This window comes from Neovison vison, chromosome 4 (assembly GCF_020171115.1).
Source record: "Neovison vison isolate M4711 chromosome 4, ASM_NN_V1, whole genome shotgun sequence".
Classification (NCBI taxonomy): Eukaryota; Metazoa; Chordata; class Mammalia; order Carnivora; family Mustelidae; genus Neogale; species Neogale vison.
In genome coordinates this window covers 157,022,877-157,043,400 of record NC_058094.1, presented here as the reverse complement: position 1 = coordinate 157,043,400, position 20,524 = coordinate 157,022,877, and the positions used below count along the sequence as shown (strand labels likewise).

The following is a 20,524-nucleotide window of genomic DNA, read 5'->3' as shown; positions in this document are numbered from 1 at the left end:
TGTGTGAAACTTCCCATGTATTTTACTATTTTTTGCCCCAACCATTCCACCACAATGTCTCCAGTCAAGGCAACAGGGGAGAACTACATAATTGAAGGAATCCTTAATTTTCTGTCCTCTTCTTAAGTCAGCAACATGTGACAAAATCGATTATCCTTGCTTCTTTGAATCATTTTTGTAATTTGCCTTATGTAGTCCTGACGTTTTCCTATGTAACTTGAAGTTTCACCACGGTTTCATTGTCCTGATTTTTTCCAACATCACTTGAAATTTTATCATGTCCTCATTTCTTAGTTCTTTCTTCACATCCCTTCTTAGATGTAAATTCTAAGGGGCTCAGTCTGGAAAACTTCATCTACCCTACCTACCACTGATGATAGTATGCAAGCCAATGGCTTCTGTATACTTACTATATGTGGACGATTCCCAAAAGTGTATTTCATTTTCACACTTCTACTCAAACTTCGTATCCATATTTCCAATTACCAACTCATATCTCCACTTCTGTAATTTTAGGAATCTCCCAACAGAGTATTTAAACTGACCCTCTCCTACCCTGCCCCTCCCACAGTGCCTCCCATTTCCGTCCACAGTAAATCCATCCTGGTGCAAAGACTATTATGTCATTTCTAATTCCTCTCTTTGTCTTACACCCTATACTCAATATGAAGCACACTTTCCCAGGTCTAGTGTCACAATAAATCTAGAATCTCAGCACTTCTCAACATCCCCACCAGACTGTGGCTGAGCACATTACTTTGTTCTCTTGTCTGCCTCCAATCTTGTAATCAGTCTCCCCATCCCCACCTTGACTCTCCTGGAGATTATTTACAGTGCAATAGCCGAATGACCCTGGTAAAAATCCAAGATGAAGCAATCATGTCTCCCCTGTGGCAAAATTCTCCAGTAGCTTCTCATCTCTCAGTAAAAGCCAGTCATTCTAATCGTGGAAAATATCCTACTAGATTATTTTCCCCAGCAGCAAGCAGCAAGCAGAAGCAAAATATTAACTTATTTTGATATTTCCCATAAATGAGATATTAAAAAGACATTAACCTAATCTCTGTTCATTTTGACTGATGGATATACGGCACTTTAAAAATTATTCTAATGTTTCCCCCATTCAGTTTATATTGGAATGTTTAAAGGACTAACTGTTTTTCTCCTTATTGGAATATTTTGTAATTGTAGATTTCCACATGTGATGTCACAACTTAAAATTTCTCACTCTGTGGTATAAGTTATCTCTTATTTAAATGGTGAAGTTTCTTTCCCAAAGCCCAAGACAGCATAGCTGGAGAACATTGTCATCACTGATGATACAAGACAGTCATTTCCATGCCATCAACTCATATCAATCTGTTCTTGTTAGTCAAAATGAAGTGCTCAATAGAGATTTTCTGGTCTAACCTTTGGAGAGATGAAATTGTCACAAAGACAATTACAAAAATTAATCAGGTACTTTCTTTTTCCTAATAAAACTTTCAGTGTGTTTCCATAATTACTCTGTCTTGGCTATGTCAACTTTATAATCTGTTTTAAGAAATTGTCATCCACATTATTATTTTTTAATCTGCTGGTCCAATTGTTTATTTTTATAATAAATATTCTATTTATTTTACTTCCATTACATTCATCCAATGTTTCTTAATGTTTTTTTATAATGATTTTTATGACGTTCTATGCAAATACAGAGGGCTTTTTTTGCTATTCGATGCCTTTCCTTTATATTCTTTTCAGGTAAGTTAGACATTCCTACTGCCATATCTCAGTCAAAATCCCCATCCTGCAACTTTCTGATGATATCTAGGAAACTACATAAATTCTTTACATTAAAATTTCAAAATCACGTTATCTTCTTTTTCTATCTCTGCCTATCTGTCTCTCTCCCTCTCTCCCCCCAGGATCAAAGATATCCTTTCCTACATTTACTAAGAATTTATGCTTTCAACTTCATTTTCCTCATCTGTACAGAGGAATGATAACATTCATCTCAAAATACATTTGTGAAAATTAAGTGAAATAACAGAACAGGTGTTTAGCCAGACTCTGCCTGATGCACTGGAGAATTTCAGTGAAGATGGCTGTCTTCCCTATGAAACAAGGCTGAAGAAGACACCCATCTCATGTAAAAGAAACACTGCCATCATCCTACATGCAGTAGGGGGCCGATCACTCCATTTCTGTTTAGTTGATTTTCTCTGAAACTTGTATTATAAGAAATGTGCATTCATACCAGTTTTTGTTTCATTTTATGAATATAAAATAATAACTCTAACTGGAGAGCCATTCAGAATACTGATGTAACAAAGGTGATTCTGTGGGCTAGGAAACATTTTGAATAAATATTTAAGATCACTTGCAAAACTATGTGAATGGTGATTTTATTCAGCACCATTCACTGTGTTTTCCTGATATCTACTACAATTGAGTAAAATACACAAAGTAATTTATAAGACTTTCTTGATAAAGATCATGTAAAAATTCTGACACTTCCAAATGTTCATCTCTCTACTTATACATAATTTGGGGTGAACACAGTAAGATTTGTTAAGTAGAAGAATAAAGAAAACTTAATATTTTAATCCCTGTAATGTTTGAAAGATTAAGCAATATATTCAAAATGGTATTGAGTGTATTTTATTTTTTATTTTGCATTATCAAATACTAGTGATAGCTTATATATGTTTTCTTATACAAAAATTAAACATTCTTGATTTTAGATGTTGATGATTCTTACGGTTACAAAATTCTCTTAACACAGATGTATGTGAAACGAAGATAACCCAACTTTTCACAGAAACTCAATGATACAATCTGTGTAAAGATTGTTTTTCACTGAAGAGTAATTTTCAACTTGAATTAATCAGAAAATTTCTTGCCATCTCTTATTTCCTATGAAAATATAAATTATTTTAATTGAAACAGATTGTATTGATTGAAAGCTTGGTCAGTAGTTAACCATAGGAATTATTTTTGATAAATACTTTAGTTCACTGACCTTTTATTATTACCTGATGCATAACACCAAATGTGTGATCCATTCATTCACTCGCGCAGCAAACACCTAGAACATACAATATTATGTTCCAGTTTATTTTCTTTGTAATATCAATGACCTGCCTGAATGTTTTGTTATCATTTTATAATATTATGTGATAATTCAGCCAAACATACCTTTAACACATTTCCCTCTACCCTTCCACAGAGTTACTTTAAATTTGCTCTGTTATTTATTCAAGTTAAAATAAATTCTTAAAATGCTCCTGTTTTGATACTGGCAATTCAGTTCAGATTTGTATACTGGTCACATTTTGAATTGGCACCAATCTTTAAAATCTTAATAATAATCAGATAGATAGATCACTTTAAATATACCCTTTCTGTAGGTAGTGAAAATGTGTTTTATTTATCTGCAAGAGGGGCTTGGACACCTGTTAGTTCAAGTGCGCTGATACATTTAAGGCCTCTTTCACTCCGTTTAACGGTTGCATCTGACTGGAGCAAGAATGATGGCAAAGATCTTGACCTTGAAACACCGGTTGGATTAAAGGGTTCAAGTGGATGATGGAAGCAGTGGCGGGGTTTAAGTGAGGGCCAAACAACGTGGGGATCAGAGCGGCCGAGGGCAGGGGCTGAAGTGTGATGTGGGGCGGGTGGAAGGGAGCAGCGGTGACCACATGTAGGGGGTGGCCCGCTAAGAAAGTGGGGTGTGCTGGGATGATCGTGGGAGTCAGAGGCGAAAATGTGAACGGAGTGAAATGTGGCTGGGAAAGAGGATGCAGATGAGCTATGGGGAGGGGGCCGCCATGGGAATTTAAGGAAGCAGAAACAGCAAAATGCTGCAGGAAGGTGTGGTGGATGGTGGTGATGGAGGCGTGCTGGTGAACCGGGACCGTCTGGACGGCCGAGGTCGGGGAGAAGGCAGCCGGCCCTGAAGCAGGCAAAACTCGAAGATGCTTCGATAGGAGCTGTTTCTGCATGTGTTGCTGGGCTTGTAGCTGGAGGAGCTTGTATTTATCTATTTCTTCCGGAGAAAATGTGATTGGCTGTTGAATTAAAGGGGGCGAGCTGGATTTATGGCACACTTCTGATTCATCTTCTACTTTGTCATGCTTCTGCATAGTTCTGTCACAGTAGGGGTTTATATTTCCCTCTCCATGATTCATAGGCAGGCTCATATCCTCCAAGCCTAGTTTAATCTGGTCCTCTTTGGTCTCTGTTGAATCTGTAACACCAGTATATCTGTTAGATGGAAAAGCACCAGGGAAATCATTTGGTACTGGGTCACGGCGCTGAATAAAATGTTGGACTTCACTAATTAAAGGTTTTACTTGTTCTTTTGTTGTTGGGTTCTTTTTCATGTTTGGTGACTGAGAATCTGCTACCACATGAATTAGACCTTTAGAAAGATGGTTATCACAATGAGGATCTCCTAAAACAGCGACATTATTTGTCGGTGAACTTCTGACTTGGTCTTTCTCTAGAGTCCTTTGAATCGCACCGCCTTGATCATTCGTTTTTTTCCTTGCATTCTGTGTTTTTTCAGACAAAGGCAGTGCTGGTGGGTGACAGCCCAGTGGTGTGAATTGAATTGTGCGTTGAATTTGTGAATGAGTCTCTGATTCGTTTTTGTGATTCTTTGAAGAGATCTCAAAATTAGTTGATTGTTCCTGACATCGCTTGGCTTGCACTCTTTCTAAAAGACTTTTGGCTGTTAGGGGGGTCCTCTCTCCTTCCGTCAACTCTGTGGTTTCCGAAGGGCTGCTGGAACAGTTTCTTAGAAGGCAGCTGATGTTCCCAGAGTGACACTGCATGGAATTTACTTTTCCCAGGTCACAAATATGAGGGCTGTCCGAAGACTCTTGACTTCTCTTGCTTTTATTTAAGCAATAAACACTCTCTCCTGAGTGAGAGCCCCATCTGCCGTGCCGAGGTCCCTGGCAATGTGGTGGCTTTTCACTGTTCCCAGGACAGGACAGCTGTGAGCTAGAATCACAGTGGGGGATTCTCCTGGATTTGGTCCCTGAAAACTGCTGCTGATTTTTGCCCAGTTTAGGTCTTTGTCTACAGCGACCGTATGTATGTGTGGAGTATTTTTCATTCTTAGCCGATTCCCACGATCTGCAATTCCGATCTCTCTGTATTTCAGATGGCAGGCAGGTGCCCTTGACCATCTCCTCAGATGGGCAGAGGCAGCTGTGTTTTTGGTGTCTCCTTTTGCGCCTTTCAGAGGAGTTGTGTTCCCTTTTGCAAAAGAAGAGCAAATTACCTTGGCCATTCCCCCTAGACTTAGGACTTGAACAACCACTTCTCAGGCTGGATATGCTGCCGGAGCATGTGTCTGAAGGGCTAGAAAGCCTAGTCAGAGTCAGGTTTGGGGAATCTCTCCTGCAAGTTTGGTTTCTACATCCGGAAGTCCTGTGGGTCATGGCCGTGTGGTTACTATTCAAAATTACACTGAAGTCCTTCTCGTGACCACCGTGACCCCTCACTGGGTAAGAACTAGAATTCCGGGTGAACTGATTTGCATCTTCAAAATCTGAATAAGGATTGCGAGGAATCAGTTTCGGTTTCTTAGTCCTTGAGATGTAAGGAGATAAAGCTAGGCCCTCACTTGCTTCATTTAGGATGACCCTTTGACAGCTTTGCCAGTGGGCCCTGGAAGGTTCCTTAAGTTCCTTATCACTATTATTGTTGTTTTCTACACGGTTCTTCAGAGAGATATCAAGGTAAGCAGGCACTTCAGGATTTTTCATTTCCAAATCACTTGCGCTAAAATTATGTTGATTCATATTTGGCTTAGAATCATTGCAGCTCAAATTATATTTTCTCTGGAAATTTTCCCAATCTGGATTAGCTATCATCATCATCTTTGGTTTTGGAGACCGATCATCTTCCTGGATCAATTTTTGTTGGTCTTCGGTTAAACCTGAGACTTGGCTCTGTATTGTTGTCTTCATTTCCGAGGGCTCCTTCATCAGTTCCGTTTTTAGGTCCTCTGAATCATGGTCACTCTTGGCGTTCCGAGAAAGCTTAAAATCAAAATACAAGGGGTTGCATCCATAAGAGATGCAGGGCTCTGTTTTTGTGAAGAGCAGAAGTTCCGTAGGCCACTGGAGAGTGGTGTGGCCATCCTTACTTTGTACGTGGAGAAAAGGCAATGGTTTCGACTTCGTGTCGTGGGGACACGCGTCTCTTACAAGGCTCTGTACATTTTCGCTAACTCCTTCTGTTTCATCTAAAGATGCTTCTCTCATCTCCATTCCGGAGTCGGGATTCAGATGCACTGTACTGTTTTGCTTACTTGGCTCCAGCGATGGAAACTCATCCAGACACTCAAATATCCTGGCATCACTGGGCTTGTAAATGTTTGGTGGGCTGGAGGAAGCTCTTGCTTGGCATGAGTGATGAATGCGGTTTTCTAAAGAGTTCTTCAGTGTACTTCTAGTTTCTTTTTCTCCGCTGCAAGGAGTCAAATCCACATCCGAAAGATGAACATCCGATTTAGAGAATGAAGCATGAATGCCAATCGAATCTTCTACCGTTTCATCAATAGAGTTATTTTTGTCTTGCAGAATTTGAGAGCTTATGGAGAAGGTATTGTGTAAGACACTCTCCAGATGGCGTGGTGTGATGTTTATATCTTTTTCCTTAGCGAGCTGCGTATTCTCATTTGCAAACCTGTGGCACTTGCATTTCTCCGCAGTTTGTTTTGCTTTGTAGGTGGGTGACTTGTTACAATCGTGGCTTTCCTCTGTGTTCTCACTGAAAACAGAGGCTGAAGATTCTAATTTCAAATGCACTTTTTTGGAAAAAGAAAACGATACTCCTGTCCTGTGGTTTGCATTGCTGAGATCCAAAGACGTTTGTGGTACCCGATTTCCGAACAAATAACGTCTGTCCGCTTGCAACTGGTGTCGGTTTTGCATGGCAGACCGCTGTTTATCGGCAATGCTTCTGGGCAGATTCTTTCCTTTAAGGAGAAGAGTGCTTTTCATGCACGATACCTTCCTGCCATTCTTAACTGGGAAAATTCCTTGCTGGAGTTGCTTTTCTATGGCTATCCTGGGAGCTTTGTATGCTGGTCCATTTCCAGAAACACTGTAAATACAATAAATATTTACATGACTAAAACATTAGATTTGAAATTTTATCTATATGTGAACATTTGTTAACATTTTTATGATGAGTTACTTTATTTACGAAAGATAACTATTTCACCGTGTTTATACAACTCACAACACCCATGTTTCATAGTGGCTGTTTCTAAAATGCGTCACTTAAGTGTGTTCTTTTGAAATTAGCAAGAAGCAATAGCGGGTGACTATCTTATGCTTGTGCTGCAGAAGAAAATAAAGTGCTGCATTTACATCCCAATAGATGTTCTGCAGAACCTATGGGGTTTTGTTTTTTTGGGTTTTTTTTTTTGGAATATAGATTTAACATTGTTTCACAAAGAGTTTTTCCATCAGTGACTTCACATTAAATAAGAAATGAAAGGGAACGATATGATAAGTCACTTCCAAAGTGACTTTTGCCTTTTCGTGTAACGGCTACTAGTTTATAATTTTTTGTTGCCTCAGTTTTAAAATCCTTCCTGTTTGCTTCCCTTTGAAACAGTGTGGCTAGTTCTTCCTCCATGACTGCTCACTATTCTGACCAATTATACCGAATCCATAATAAAGTAATGCATGTCTACATGCCATCTCCATAGCTTCAATTATTTAGAAATCTTTTCTTTTGCATCTTCCTCATCTAAATATTTTCTACATTTTATGCATGTATCTGTTTTATCTTTTAACAGCTTTGTAGACATTATTCATTCCACTGAGTTTAAATTAGTAATTTAGTCAGAAAACTGGAAACAGTAGCATAAGAGATGAAAGTCTTTAGGTTAAAATTGTCTCTTTAATGTTCTGCCTTAAAACTACAAACAAGGCCTTCCTGGGGGGAGAACAACACAAATCACATGTTTTTTCTTTGACTTGGCTTTGATGTATGTCTGTTTGCCTTTTCCTAGTTTAGGTTCTTATTTATTTATTTTTTATTCAGTCATTTGTTACCTGAATATACAATACTAAAACGAATGATATCTTTTCCATATGTAGCTTTGATTCTAATGGAGAAGTGTTCTGAGCCTTTCTCTTAGAAACTATTTCTTGTTGCCTTCAGTTATGACTATTTGGCCAATTACTATAAAACTCTGGAAGAACATTCCTTTTGTCCACCAAATTCCATACACTTTGCTTCCTCATGTTTACATGTTTAATATTATAGAAAAATACTTAGCCTCCTTTTATTCACTTTTGAAATGAATCCACTGGGGCAGTTGTATGATTTTGCAATTTTCCTTTTCACTTATGTATATATATTTATTATATTTCCAATCTATAATGTATTTTTATTACATTTGCTATTGAGGATCTATTTTTATTACTATTTATTATTATTATTTTAATTATATTTATATATATTGATATATATCATTTACTATTGAGGATCTATTTTTATTATTTATTATTATTATTATTTTACTGTGTGTATATATACCTATACATATATGTATGTGTATGTGTGTATATATATATATATATATATATATATATATATTTATATATCACATTTTGCCAGACCATAGTTACAGATTGATTTCTTTGGGTTAATATTTGCTAGTACTGCTGGGTACTTTCAATTCAACTTCTTCAGTTCGGTTTTATTTTCTTCTGATTTCTCTGATTACTGCTTCTTCCCTGCTTAGCTTTTCATCCTGGAATTTACATGTTAAGTGTACTGGCTCTCCTGATATCTGTTAGGTCTTATTATTTATCTCAGTACTTTAGTGTCTTTAGTGTATTTCTCTTGTTCAGAAAGAACTTCTTGCTTTTAATTTCTATTTTACCAGTTCAATTTTTTACAATATCCAATCTATCACTTACTATGCCCATATGGATTTTAATTTACAATAGTTTCGGCCACCATTCATTCTTTAATACTTTCAGATTGTTCCCTCTTCATAAACTAATGGCTGTAGCTTTAGAATTACAGTGTTCCCTTGACTCTGGTGGAAAATAAATTTTTGAAAATTTCCAGTAACTCTTTGATAACGAAAACTTTCTTCTTACTCATCACATTAATCTTCTTTTTTTGGATCATTTTTAAAATGCTTTTTTAGAGAGGGGGTTTAGGCATATTCAGCATGAGGAATGGAAAGGAACACCCTAACATAGGGCACCTGTTATGATGTGTACTGCGTGTTGCATGCAAGTTGCTAAATTCTACTCCTGAAACCAATACTATATACAATATGTTAACTAACTAGAATTTAAGTAAAAACTTCAGAAAAGAAAGGAAAGGAACACTCTGAGATAGTGTATGGCTTGTTAAATATTTCTTTCAAACATAAAGGGAAATAGCTAGCACAGAGATTAATCACAGTTATTGGTCTTCTAAAGTGCCTGCAAGTCTGGGGCTAGAAGGATGAGGACCGGAGAGAGCCACAGCTCTGGATTTTGCCTCAGGGCCGAAGAGACCCTTTAGATTAAGTTGCAGCTATACTTCTGCTAAGTTATCTTCTTTAGGAATGTCAGTTAGTCTGATAACATCAGCATGTAGCAGAAATTATTTCAAAGGTCTGGTGTCTGAATATTATCATTCTACTTCTCATGATTCCATCATGACTCAGATATTTTACTATTTTTATATTACTTCTATTTTTCCCTTAATAATATTTTTGCTTATTATTGTGGCACTTTTGCGTGTTTTCTTGCTTTGATTTATGTAAGCTTAAATGTTCTTTTCTGTATTGCTGTTTTATTTTACCGTTTATCTCTCTAATGTGTAAGCCTCTCTCTTTTATATTCTTTTAAATATTTTTAGTCCTCTTATTGTTTTTGTAATATATTTTGTTCTTCTTGTCCCTATTTCTTGTTCTCACTTTATAATCCAATCTACATTTATGATTATATTTTTACAAGCGTTAGCATTTTACCCTCATTATTAATCTTTTCTATCCACTAAGGTATGTGCTTTAAATTCTTTATCCCATTGCTTTCTACAGTTTAAATTCCTTTATCTTAAATCTGGTTTATTTTTATTACTTTGGAATAACCCCACTTTTCTATCTTTGTGGTTTTCAATTCTATTATTTTAATAGAAGTTTATGCCTTTTAACATAACTAATGGTTTAATTTTTATAGTCATATTCTTATTTATGATTTTACTTCCTTTCCTAGAACTTCCTCTAGTTTCCTTCTATATTTTTTACATAATTGTTTTCATTTACAATAAAAAAAATGACTATACAGGTACCCCTTCATTCTTATTAATTGATTGTCCATTCTAATAGCTCTCCCAAAATTCTAACGCTTGGCAATTAAATACACGCACAATTTAATTATCTTCTGTGCAAAAGTGTGCTTTCCCATATCAAAACAACATAATTTCTTTAAATTATATAATATCCTATTGTCCCACATTATCTAGCTCTTATATAAGGAATTCCATTTTTTTCAGAGTCAGTGGTCCTATAATTTTTGAATTTTGGAAAAATGTCCATATCAATATGCACTATACTTAAATTTATACATAGTAGAAGTTCACAAACAGAATGACTCTCCACCCCCATATGATAACAAGGCTGGCTGAGGAACCAGGTTGTGTTGAATTACACAAGATATGGCCAAAGTTGACAGTCCTTCATAAGCTCCATTACCAGTTTTCTGCCATCAATTTTTTATCTGTCTGATTTGAATATTCTTACTACTAGTAAATTCTCCTCCCTCCTCTATAGGATCATAGAAGAATTTTCTTGTTATCTGCATCATCCTACTTAGAAGCCTTTGTTATGAGAATAATGGACAGAGAAATGTTGTTCATTGTTGGCAGGTAGAAAGCTCAGTACCTGTTGTGTGTCCTGTTTCTGTGATTATAGAGGACCTCAGAACATGCATTTTTATACTAACCTCACCTCTGGACACATATTTTTTCAAACTTTATTTTTTTAAAAACCAAATTTCTCACTGAATTTTTTTCATGATCATCTTTTATGGATTTTGATAAGTTAATTAAATTATTCTAAGATAGCAGTACAAATATAAGAATATATTTAAGGTGAATACTGTGTTTTTACTCATAAATTGATCCTTCAAATAAATATTTTCTTAGAATCAAATTTGAGCTCTAATATTTTATAGTACTCAATAATTCGAGTCATTCATTCCCAAATTTCTCATATATTGTTTTTCATTTCAAAAACAGCAGTTTACATTGTGGCACAGAGCTATAAATTTCACAATTCACTAGGCTGCTGTCAACTGCATTAATTACTTACATTAGGTGTTCAACATTATGATTCATAGGAACACAAATCACAACCAGCAAATTTAATTGAGTTCCAGGTAACAATTGCCTCACTTTGAAACATTCGGCAGTTCCAAGCTTCTGCAAAACAGCTATTTTTAAGCTACAAGAATGTATTAGTATAACGTGTGTTATAATTATCAATTTAAATGTCACGGTATGGTACTTTCAACCACATTAATTACATCTTCTTTTGTCATCCGGACAATGGTAGTGCTATTGATTCCAAGTTCAGGTGTGTACAGGGAAATGTACAGATTTCTTTCCTCCACAAAAGATTCACTGTCCTTTATGTTTTTTAAAAATTATTATTATAAAACTTAAAATAATTACTAAAGAGCTATATGGGCCCATTTAAATCAACTGGACAGAATAAAGACCACTACATTAGAATTATCCTTAAATCATTTCCTTAAAGTGCACATAAAATTAATAATATTGGGAAAGAAAAAAGTCAGATACCGAAAGAACTAACTCATGAGCCTTTAACTACTAGAACTATTTGTCCTCAAATGTATCTTTTGATTAATTACAATTTGTTCACATTGTAACAGTGAATCAAGCAAATTTATCTTCGACATTTTCCTGATGATTGAAGGGAGTTTTGAACCATCCCATCCCGGACACCTCTAATTCTTACCATTCAGACTGTTGTCTTAACTCGGCCAGCTGGTGAAGCCTTTTAAGTGCTTTTTCTTGTTTCTTCTCATCTTTCCATGACTTAGAAGCTACGTTTCGAGCAAATTCCCGTTGCTTTAATTCCTTCAGTCTCTATGGACAGAGAAGCAAAAAGAAAGTGTGCTATAAGTAATATACTTTTCTTTTCCATCCATAAGCCTCCTTCTTCAACTTTGTCCTGGGTGCAGAGGTGACTTTCTGGATAGACAGAGTAAAAGAGTGCCTTTTCCATCGATGTTATTCTCTTCTCCAGGATAAATGTAGTTGTCAGCTTATTTATCAAAGCTTGTCACAATCACTACAGAAGTGTGCTGCCAAGCTGAACCCCAGTTCTTGCTGGAACCACCCTGGCTACCTATCTGCAGTCATTTATGGGCCTGTGAAAACGTCAGTCAAAAAATGTGTCATATGGGAATGGGGGAAGGGAGACGAGGTTATAGGGTGCACTTTCCTCTCCACACTGACCCTGGCCACCCTCACTTGCAAAACATACCTACTCTTTTTCATGAAAATCGATGCTATTTAATACACTTGGTGAAATGAGCTTGTTTCACCTAAGAGCATCTGTTAAATTGTGAAAGACTTAGTTCAAAGCTCTTAATAAGATTCTCAACTCCTTTTTTCCTGGTGGAGATATTTATCCAATGCAGATTTCTACATCCTATCCAGGAGGAGAAAAATGGGTCAGGGATTTACACTCAAGATAGATGCTTGGCCTTGCTTGATTTAAATTAACCTACCACTCTTTTAATTAATCTTTTCTCAAAAACAATTGGCTTACATGCAAATTGGACGTTGCTCATTACCTGTTTGGATTTCCACTTCCGAACTGGCCACTAAGCACACCTAATGAAATTGAACAAATTGAGAAACAGCCACAATCAAATGAGCCTCTTGAAGTTTGGCACTTAATCCTGAATTAAGAAGATATTTGAAGATTAGTCTCTCTTAACCCATGCAAAGTGATTTTAAACTGTCTGAAATCTATATCCATTCAATTTGTTTTCATTTTCTGAATCAGGTAGAGAAGATAGCTCCCAGGAACGGTAAAAATCACATACCTCTCCATTGTGGGAATGGACTTAATGCGGGAATGGACTATTGCCCACCCCTAAACCGAGAGACCTAAACTTCAATGACCATCAGCTCTTTCCTAAAAGGGGACATGCTTATGAGAAAAGGTGATCAGATAACCACATCTGGGCTAAGTATCTGAAGAAGGAGGCAAGACCAACCTTACAAAGAGAGGATATTCCCAAGCACAAAGAACAAGGGGTGCCTGGGTGGCATAGTCTGTTAAGCGTCCGACTCTTGGCTCCAGCTCAGGTCATGATCTCGGGTTGTGAGATTGAACCCTGTGTTGGGCTCTGCTTGAGTGTCTCTTTCCCTCTGCCTACCCCTCCCAGCCCTCTAGCTCTCTCTCTCTCAAATAAATAAATAAATAAATAAATATTTAAAAAGCATAAAAGTGTTTCACAGAACTAGAAAGAGACACAGAGGGAACATTGGAGGCTTTTAAATAAGAGAGAATTACAAGAAATAAAAGAATGGCCCATATGTAGAAAAAAACAAAGCAAAGCAAAACAAAACAAAAGAAAAAACCATCGACAATTCTCTAGAGCTGGTAAATAGCAGAGTGTCTAAGCCTTAAGAGATAGCCATGGTCAGAAGGGAGAAAGGCTTTTAAAATCTCCAATCCTATCTGCCCTCCTGCTCACTCTTCCCTAGCCTCCCTATACATAATAACCTAGTTGCTGTTGTTGTTGTTGTTTTAAGATTTTATTTAATTATTTATTTGCCAAAGAGAGAGAGAGAGAGAGAGAGAATGAATGTGTGTGTGTGTGCACAAGCAGGCAGAGTGGCAGGCAGAGGCGGAGAGAGAAGCAGGCTCCCCGCCAAGCAAGGAGCCGGATGAGGGACCCAATCCCAGGACCCTGGGATCATGACCAAAGGCAGCGAGCGGCTTAACCAACTGAGCCACCCAGGCATCCTAATAATCTGGTTTTTGAAGTGAAAGCTTACCGTATGAACAAAGATCTTCTGGAAATTGTTCTACACAATTTAAAAGCCCACATAAATACGTTGTATTTATTTAATATTTGATATTACCCATATGTAAAACCTGGATAGCCTAGAAGAGGAAATGTATTAATTTGCTCACAACAACTGACACTTGATTGGAATCTTGTTTGAAGCTTTCAGGTATGACTCTGTTTCTTTCACGAGCATCTCAGATACCCGGATGGCCCTGTCTCGGAGTTACAGAAATGACTGAGAATTCTGTCTTATTTACCCAACAACACATATTGTCAACTACTACTATATAATAGGGACATCAAATTGTCAAATCAATAATTTTCCCTTCAAGGAAGACAGACAAGTAAAGAGATATTTTTATAAGATGGTATTGAGTTTCTCAATGAGGGTAGACACAAAATGCATTCGAAGCACAGAGGAAAAGTTAAGACAGACTGGAGAGGTAGAGATTTGTTGTGTTAAGGAAGTCAGCAAAGTTAAACTGTGTTTAAGGAACATAGAAAACTGAAAGAGATTTTGTTTAAAGACATCTAGCCACAGATTTGGCTTAGCAAATGCTGGGTGCTCACGGCTGCACAGAGAAAAACCCTAAAGATCTATGGAGGGAACCCCTCAAATTTTCAGCAGTCTGAATTGCAGTGAAAAGACTACTCAGAGCCCGGAAAAGGGCCACCTGAAAGAATTGATGGCCCCAGTGCCTAGCATTCATACAGGATCAGGAACAGCACTTGTTCTCACCAATGAAACTGGAAAAATTCATGGAACAGTGAGTTTAGAATTCAGAGAAATCCTGGGGCATCTGGGTGGCTCAGTCAGTTAAGCATCTGACCCTTGATCTCAGATCAGGTTTTGATCTCAAGGTCGTTGAGTACAAGCTCAGTGTTGAGCTCCATGCTGGGCATGAAGCTTATGTAAAAAAAAAAAAAATTCAGGAAAACCTTGCTTCAGTAGACAATAATTTGCTATGGATTGAACACTAATTTGGATTTGCCTGGCAAATCATAAAAGCAAGAAATCCAAGTATAAATCTGACTACAAGTAACTTAGTTGCATTTCAGAACCAAATTTAAAGAAATTTATATGAATACAAAAATACTCAGCAAGAGCAAGGAGAATTTAATAACATCTAATATCCAATCAAAGACTATCAGGCATGCAAAGATTATCATGAAAGCACAGCCTAAGACGTGGAAAATAATCAGTTGAGAACAATAAAGAATTGACACATGTTAGAACTGGCAAAAGCATACATTAGGAAACATAACTATATCCTGTGAGCTCAAAAATTAGATAAATTAGATAAAAGATGGTGATCAACTGGACAATTGCACAACCTGAGTCTCTGAAAAAGGGAGAGGGAACATTTGCAAATATAATGGGTGAAAGTTTTCCAAATTTCCTGCAAACTAAAAACCCACAGATTGTCCTCAAAATCTCAAGCACAAGAAAACTCTACCAACCCTTGTTATTATCAAATTTTTATTTTTATTTTTAAGGGTCATTTATTTTATTATTATTTTTTTTTACTGTGTTATGTTAGTCACCATATAGTACATCATTAGTTTTTGGTGTAGTGTTCCATGACTCACTGTTTGCGTATAACACTCAGTGCTCCATGTAATCTGTGCATTCCTTAATACCCGTCACCAGGCTTACCCATTCCCTGCCCCGTCCCTTCTAAATCAGTAAAAAAGTGGAATTTTTTCCAAACATCTAAAGAGAAATGACATATTCTTACACAGCACAAAGAGTAGGATGGCAAAAGAGTTCTTATTGGAAACAATACAAGTGAGAAAGTGGTAGAGCAACATATTTAAATTTTGCGAAGAAAATTAAAAATTTCTCCAAATAAAATTTTATACTTAGTGAAGATATCTTTTTTTAGAGATTTTATTTATTTTATTTTAGAGATAGAGAGAGAGCGTGAGCAGGGGCAGAGAGATGAGTGAGAGAATTTCAAAAAGACTCTGTGATGAGCAGGGAGCCCGATGCAGGGCTCAATCTCACGACCCTGAGATCATGACCTGAACTGAAACCAAAAGTCCGATGCTTAGCCAACTGAGTCACCCAGATGCCCCCCAAACTATCTTTTTTTTTTTTTAAAAGAAGATGAAATAAAAATATTTTAAGACAAGAAAAACTGGAAAAATTCAGGAACACAACCACAGAGTATGTTAAAGAATATCACTGGGCAAAAGGAAAATAATACCAGATAGAAATGCACATCTACACTAAAGAATAAATACCAGAAATAGTAACTACAGGATAAATAAGACATATGTCTTAGAATTTGAATGTATTTAGACCATGTAAGCAAAAATAATAGCTATGTTTTAGGGAATTTATAACAAATTTATAATTAAAATGTTTGACAACAATAGCACAAAACCCAAGGGGGAGAAATAACAAATTTTTTGAAAGATCTTATTAAATACATGAAATGGTGGAATAACAATTGAAAGTAGACTGTGATCAGTAAAGAAGTGCACGATATGCTCTATGGCAACCATGAGTATTAAGAAAACAATGTGTTTTAGCCAATAGGATAACACAGAAGATAAAAGGAAATCACTACATTTATTCAGTCCAAAAGAAGGCAGAAAGAAAGTAAAAAAGGAAGGTAAAATAGATGGGACAGTTTCAAAACAAATAGCAGGGTAACAACTAAAATCTAAATATATCGCTAATCAAATTAAATGTAAATGGTCTAAACAGTGGAATTAAAAGTTAGTATCAGTTTGGATTAAAAAGTAAGCTCCAACTATGTGTTGACTACAAAAACAAATTTTTAAAGTACAGATACAATGGATTAAAAGAATATAAAAAGATATATTATGTCAATAGCATTGAAAGAAAGATGGGAGGGCTCAATTACTCAAAAGCAGAGTAGATTTTAGAGCAGATTTATTACCAGGAATAAAAAAAAGGGTTATTTCATAATTATATGGAATAAATAAATCAGAATGGCAAAATAAGCCTAAATGTTTCTACACCCAATAACAAAGCTTCCAAATACACAAAGCAAGAATGGATAAAACTGCAAAGAGAAAAAGTTAAATCCACAATTACATTAGGAGTTTTCAGTGACCTTACACCAAACAACAGAATGTTAATCTCAAATACCATACTTCTGGAAACGGTTACACCAAGGTGATCATGCCTTTTACAAAAGACCCTTCCAACAATTGACTTGTCTAATGAAAAGAGAACTGGACAGATAAGGAAAACTTCCAAGGATCAAGGGGTCACATTTTTTTTTTTTTCACATTCCCTCTCTGTTTTATTTGGGGAGTTTCTTTTTTTTTTTTTTCCCAATTTATTTATTTTCAGAAAAACAGTATTCATTATTTTTTCACCACACCCAGTGCTCCATGCAAGCTGTGCCCTCTATAATACCCACCACCTGGTACCCCAACCTCCCACCCCCCCACCACTTTCAAGGGGTCACATTTTGCCAACAGCATAGTTTAGCTTGGGTTTTCCTAAGTCTCTACTTTCTCTTCTTCCATTCTAATAAAAACCCACTTATTGAAACAATGGCAGGTACTAGAATTGTCAGTAATCTTACTCAGTTTAAACAGAAAACAAACCAGTTGGGAATAAATACAAGTTCTTTGAGGGTATATAGTGGATCGGTACTTATCGAGAACGGCACAAGACAAACATATTTCAGAGAAAAATGTTGCTACCTCGCACATTTATAAAGAACAGCAGAAAGCTCAGCAATTGTTGCTTATCAACAGGGACTCTGGGTGAATAGGTTAGAGCAGGTGAGTCTGAACTTCACTGGGATGGAGAGTAAGGAAGATAGAGAGTAGCACCCAACAATAGGGAGACAATAAAACAAAGTGTCTCATGTCCAGAGGTGTTGATGGTGGACAGCACAGTACAGGGGTTAAGAGAAAGATTCTGAAATCAGTCAGACCTGACTTTGTATCTTGTCTCTGTCACTCACTAGCTTTGAGTCTCTAAGAAAGTTACTCAGTCTTCACACACTCCAGTTTACACACTTGTAACATGGCAAACTATCACTATTTACCATGGTGGTTCTTGGAATTATTATTTGAATTGGGAAAGGTAAAAGTTAGTATCAGTTTGGATACTAGCACAGCACCTGATACATACAAATGCTCAATGAGTATGAACTGTGATCACTTCTAGAGGTCAGGAATGGTCAGATTTTATGGATCTTTGTGAAGCAACATAAATGAAAAGCCCTCGATTTACCTGGCAAAGGGGAGCTATTGAGAAAGAACACCTGATTGATATTTTTACTGAAAACAGGGTGTTTGAGTGGTTTTCATCTGGGTTTTACAAAACTGGTAGGTATAGTCTTTTCTACAGGAGAAGACAGGAAAAGGAAGCATGTTCCTTACCCTTGTCTTGAACAATTTATGTTTCATTGAACAAGCAACATGCAATTTCTGTAAGTCCATGATCTTTGTTACAGAAGAAAATTATAAATTTTGGATTCAAGTATGAGTTGTTGGGAGACTTTTCTTTGACAGATCTTATTTGAAGTTTGCACTTGGGTATTATTTTATCTAAAATGGATCTCAATCAGGAAAGAGGGTAAAAGTATTTCCTAGAGGGAAATGGAGACAACTAGTTCATTTCCTTGTATTTTGCAAAGGAATTTAAAAGCGAAATTGCAGAACAGATGGTCTTCCTGGTCCTGAAGAGAGGCTACCTGCCATCGTCCTTGCCCAGATCAAAAGCAATTTAATAAAAGACAGATGCAGGGGTCAAGTTGAAGGAAGTAAAGCAGTCCTCACGTATCTTCTCCAGTTTCACAAGGTATTTCACTTGCTCTGAACAAAAAGTAGCATAAGGCTTATGGAGATACAGCTGCTAAAACAAACTTATGAAATATTTGGAATTTAATTTTTTTCTCAGCTTCATTTTAAAAGCACAAACTAAGCAATCTTTATTTCCCTACCTGCCAACATGAATGCTTGGCACATGCGTTGCAAGTGGAATTCATCCGTGAATAAATAAATGAAGAGGCAAATTGATCAGGTCAGTGAATCTCTGTGTGCTTGGAATGGTAATATCCCCAATATTATTGCGTACCAGTCAGAACACGCATGTGAGCCTCTGCCCACGCTGGGAACCGCTCTCCATTCACCTTCACTGGAGCAGAACGGCACGTGTAAAATAGATTTACTCATGTGTATCTACCTTTTTTCCTCTCTTAAATAGAATAATTCCTTCCATCCCTGCACTTTCATCTGTAGATCTCAGGGTACTTTGCTGACATTCATGATTTTCTTCACAGAGGAGCAAAACCCCAATGCAAAAGGTCAAAATTTATTAACCTCAGTTTAGAGATGAAGAAACAAACATAGAAGGCTAAATGGCATGATCCACACCAAAGCAGACACCCAGCCAACAACTGTGACTCGAAAACAAAGTCTGATCCTCATGAAAGTAAGGAAAAGTTAGAAAAGTTTATGTAAAATTCTAGACATTTCTAATAGTTTCATTTTGTGAAACTTAAAAGTCTATCCAGTTCTTAGATATTGTTCATTGTTTGGAAATGTTTTTATCAAAATGATGTGGGAGACATTTATAGATAATTAAGAATAATCTAAAACAGGAGAGGGCATAATTTGAACAATAACATGATCAAGACATAAGAATTAAATTATACAAAAAGTCTTTATTATTTCTCAGAAGAATTCTACATGTTGAAATGGGACTTCCCTTATTTTTTGCTTTTTTTCTGTGTTGTCTTTTTTTCTTTTCTTTTCTTTTTTTTTTTTTTTTAAAGATTCATTTATTTGACAGATAGAGATCACAAGTAGGCAGAAAGGCAGACAGAGAGAGAGGGGAAAGCAGGCTCCCCACTGAACAGAGAGCCCGATGCAGGGCTTGATCCCAGGACCCTGGAATCATGATCCGAGCCGAAGGCAGAGGCTTTAACCCACTGAGCCACCCAGGTGCCCCTGTATGTTGTCTTTTATGTTATCTGGTAGCTATACAAACACAGACAGTGAAATGAACTAAAATATTTGAAGGTCTCAGACCGATCTTCTTAGAAGATGCAGTCCAGGCTACTCACCAGGACGAGTTCTCTCCTGTGTTCCAGAATGAATTCCCTGGTAGAATTTATTCTGCTGAGGACCAACGGAGCCACAAGCAAGCCAGAAATAGGGGAGAAGAAATGAACCTGGAACTGATACTCCGCCCCAATTCATTTCTTCACAAACGTGAAGCTAAATACTTTCCAGCAACATCTGGAGGATTTTGCTGAACTAGAAATTGTTGGACTCTAAATATAATTGTTGATGACTCTAAATATAACTGTGCTGTGACAGACAGGACCTAGAGATTCCTTGTTGGGTCATTTCTGGTCTCTTTCACTGGCTAAGCCCAATATTTAGGTGAGATATGTCCAGGAAGGAAGACACTGCTTAGAAGTGTGAGTTTGGGGATGTTTGTAGGT

At 36.8% G+C, this 20,524-nt stretch overlaps 1 protein-coding gene across 1 annotated transcript in view; it reads right to left on the bottom strand.

Annotated features, from left to right (window-relative positions):
* Nucleotides 1-2,778: 2,778 nt before the first annotated feature.
* The window catches only part of ZNF804B (zinc finger protein 804B), a 516,087-nt gene continuing 498,341 nt past the window's right edge, over nt 2,779-20,524 (bottom strand). The window contains exons 3-4 of the mRNA XM_044245978.1: nt 12,002-12,132; nt 2,779-7,104 (exon numbers count right to left, since the gene is read on the bottom strand). Of these exons, the coding sequence (XP_044101913.1) occupies nt 3,438-7,104; nt 12,002-12,132 (3,798 nt within the window). The 3' untranslated portion in view covers nt 2,779-3,437. The remainder of the gene's footprint in view (nt 7,105-12,001; nt 12,133-20,524) is intronic.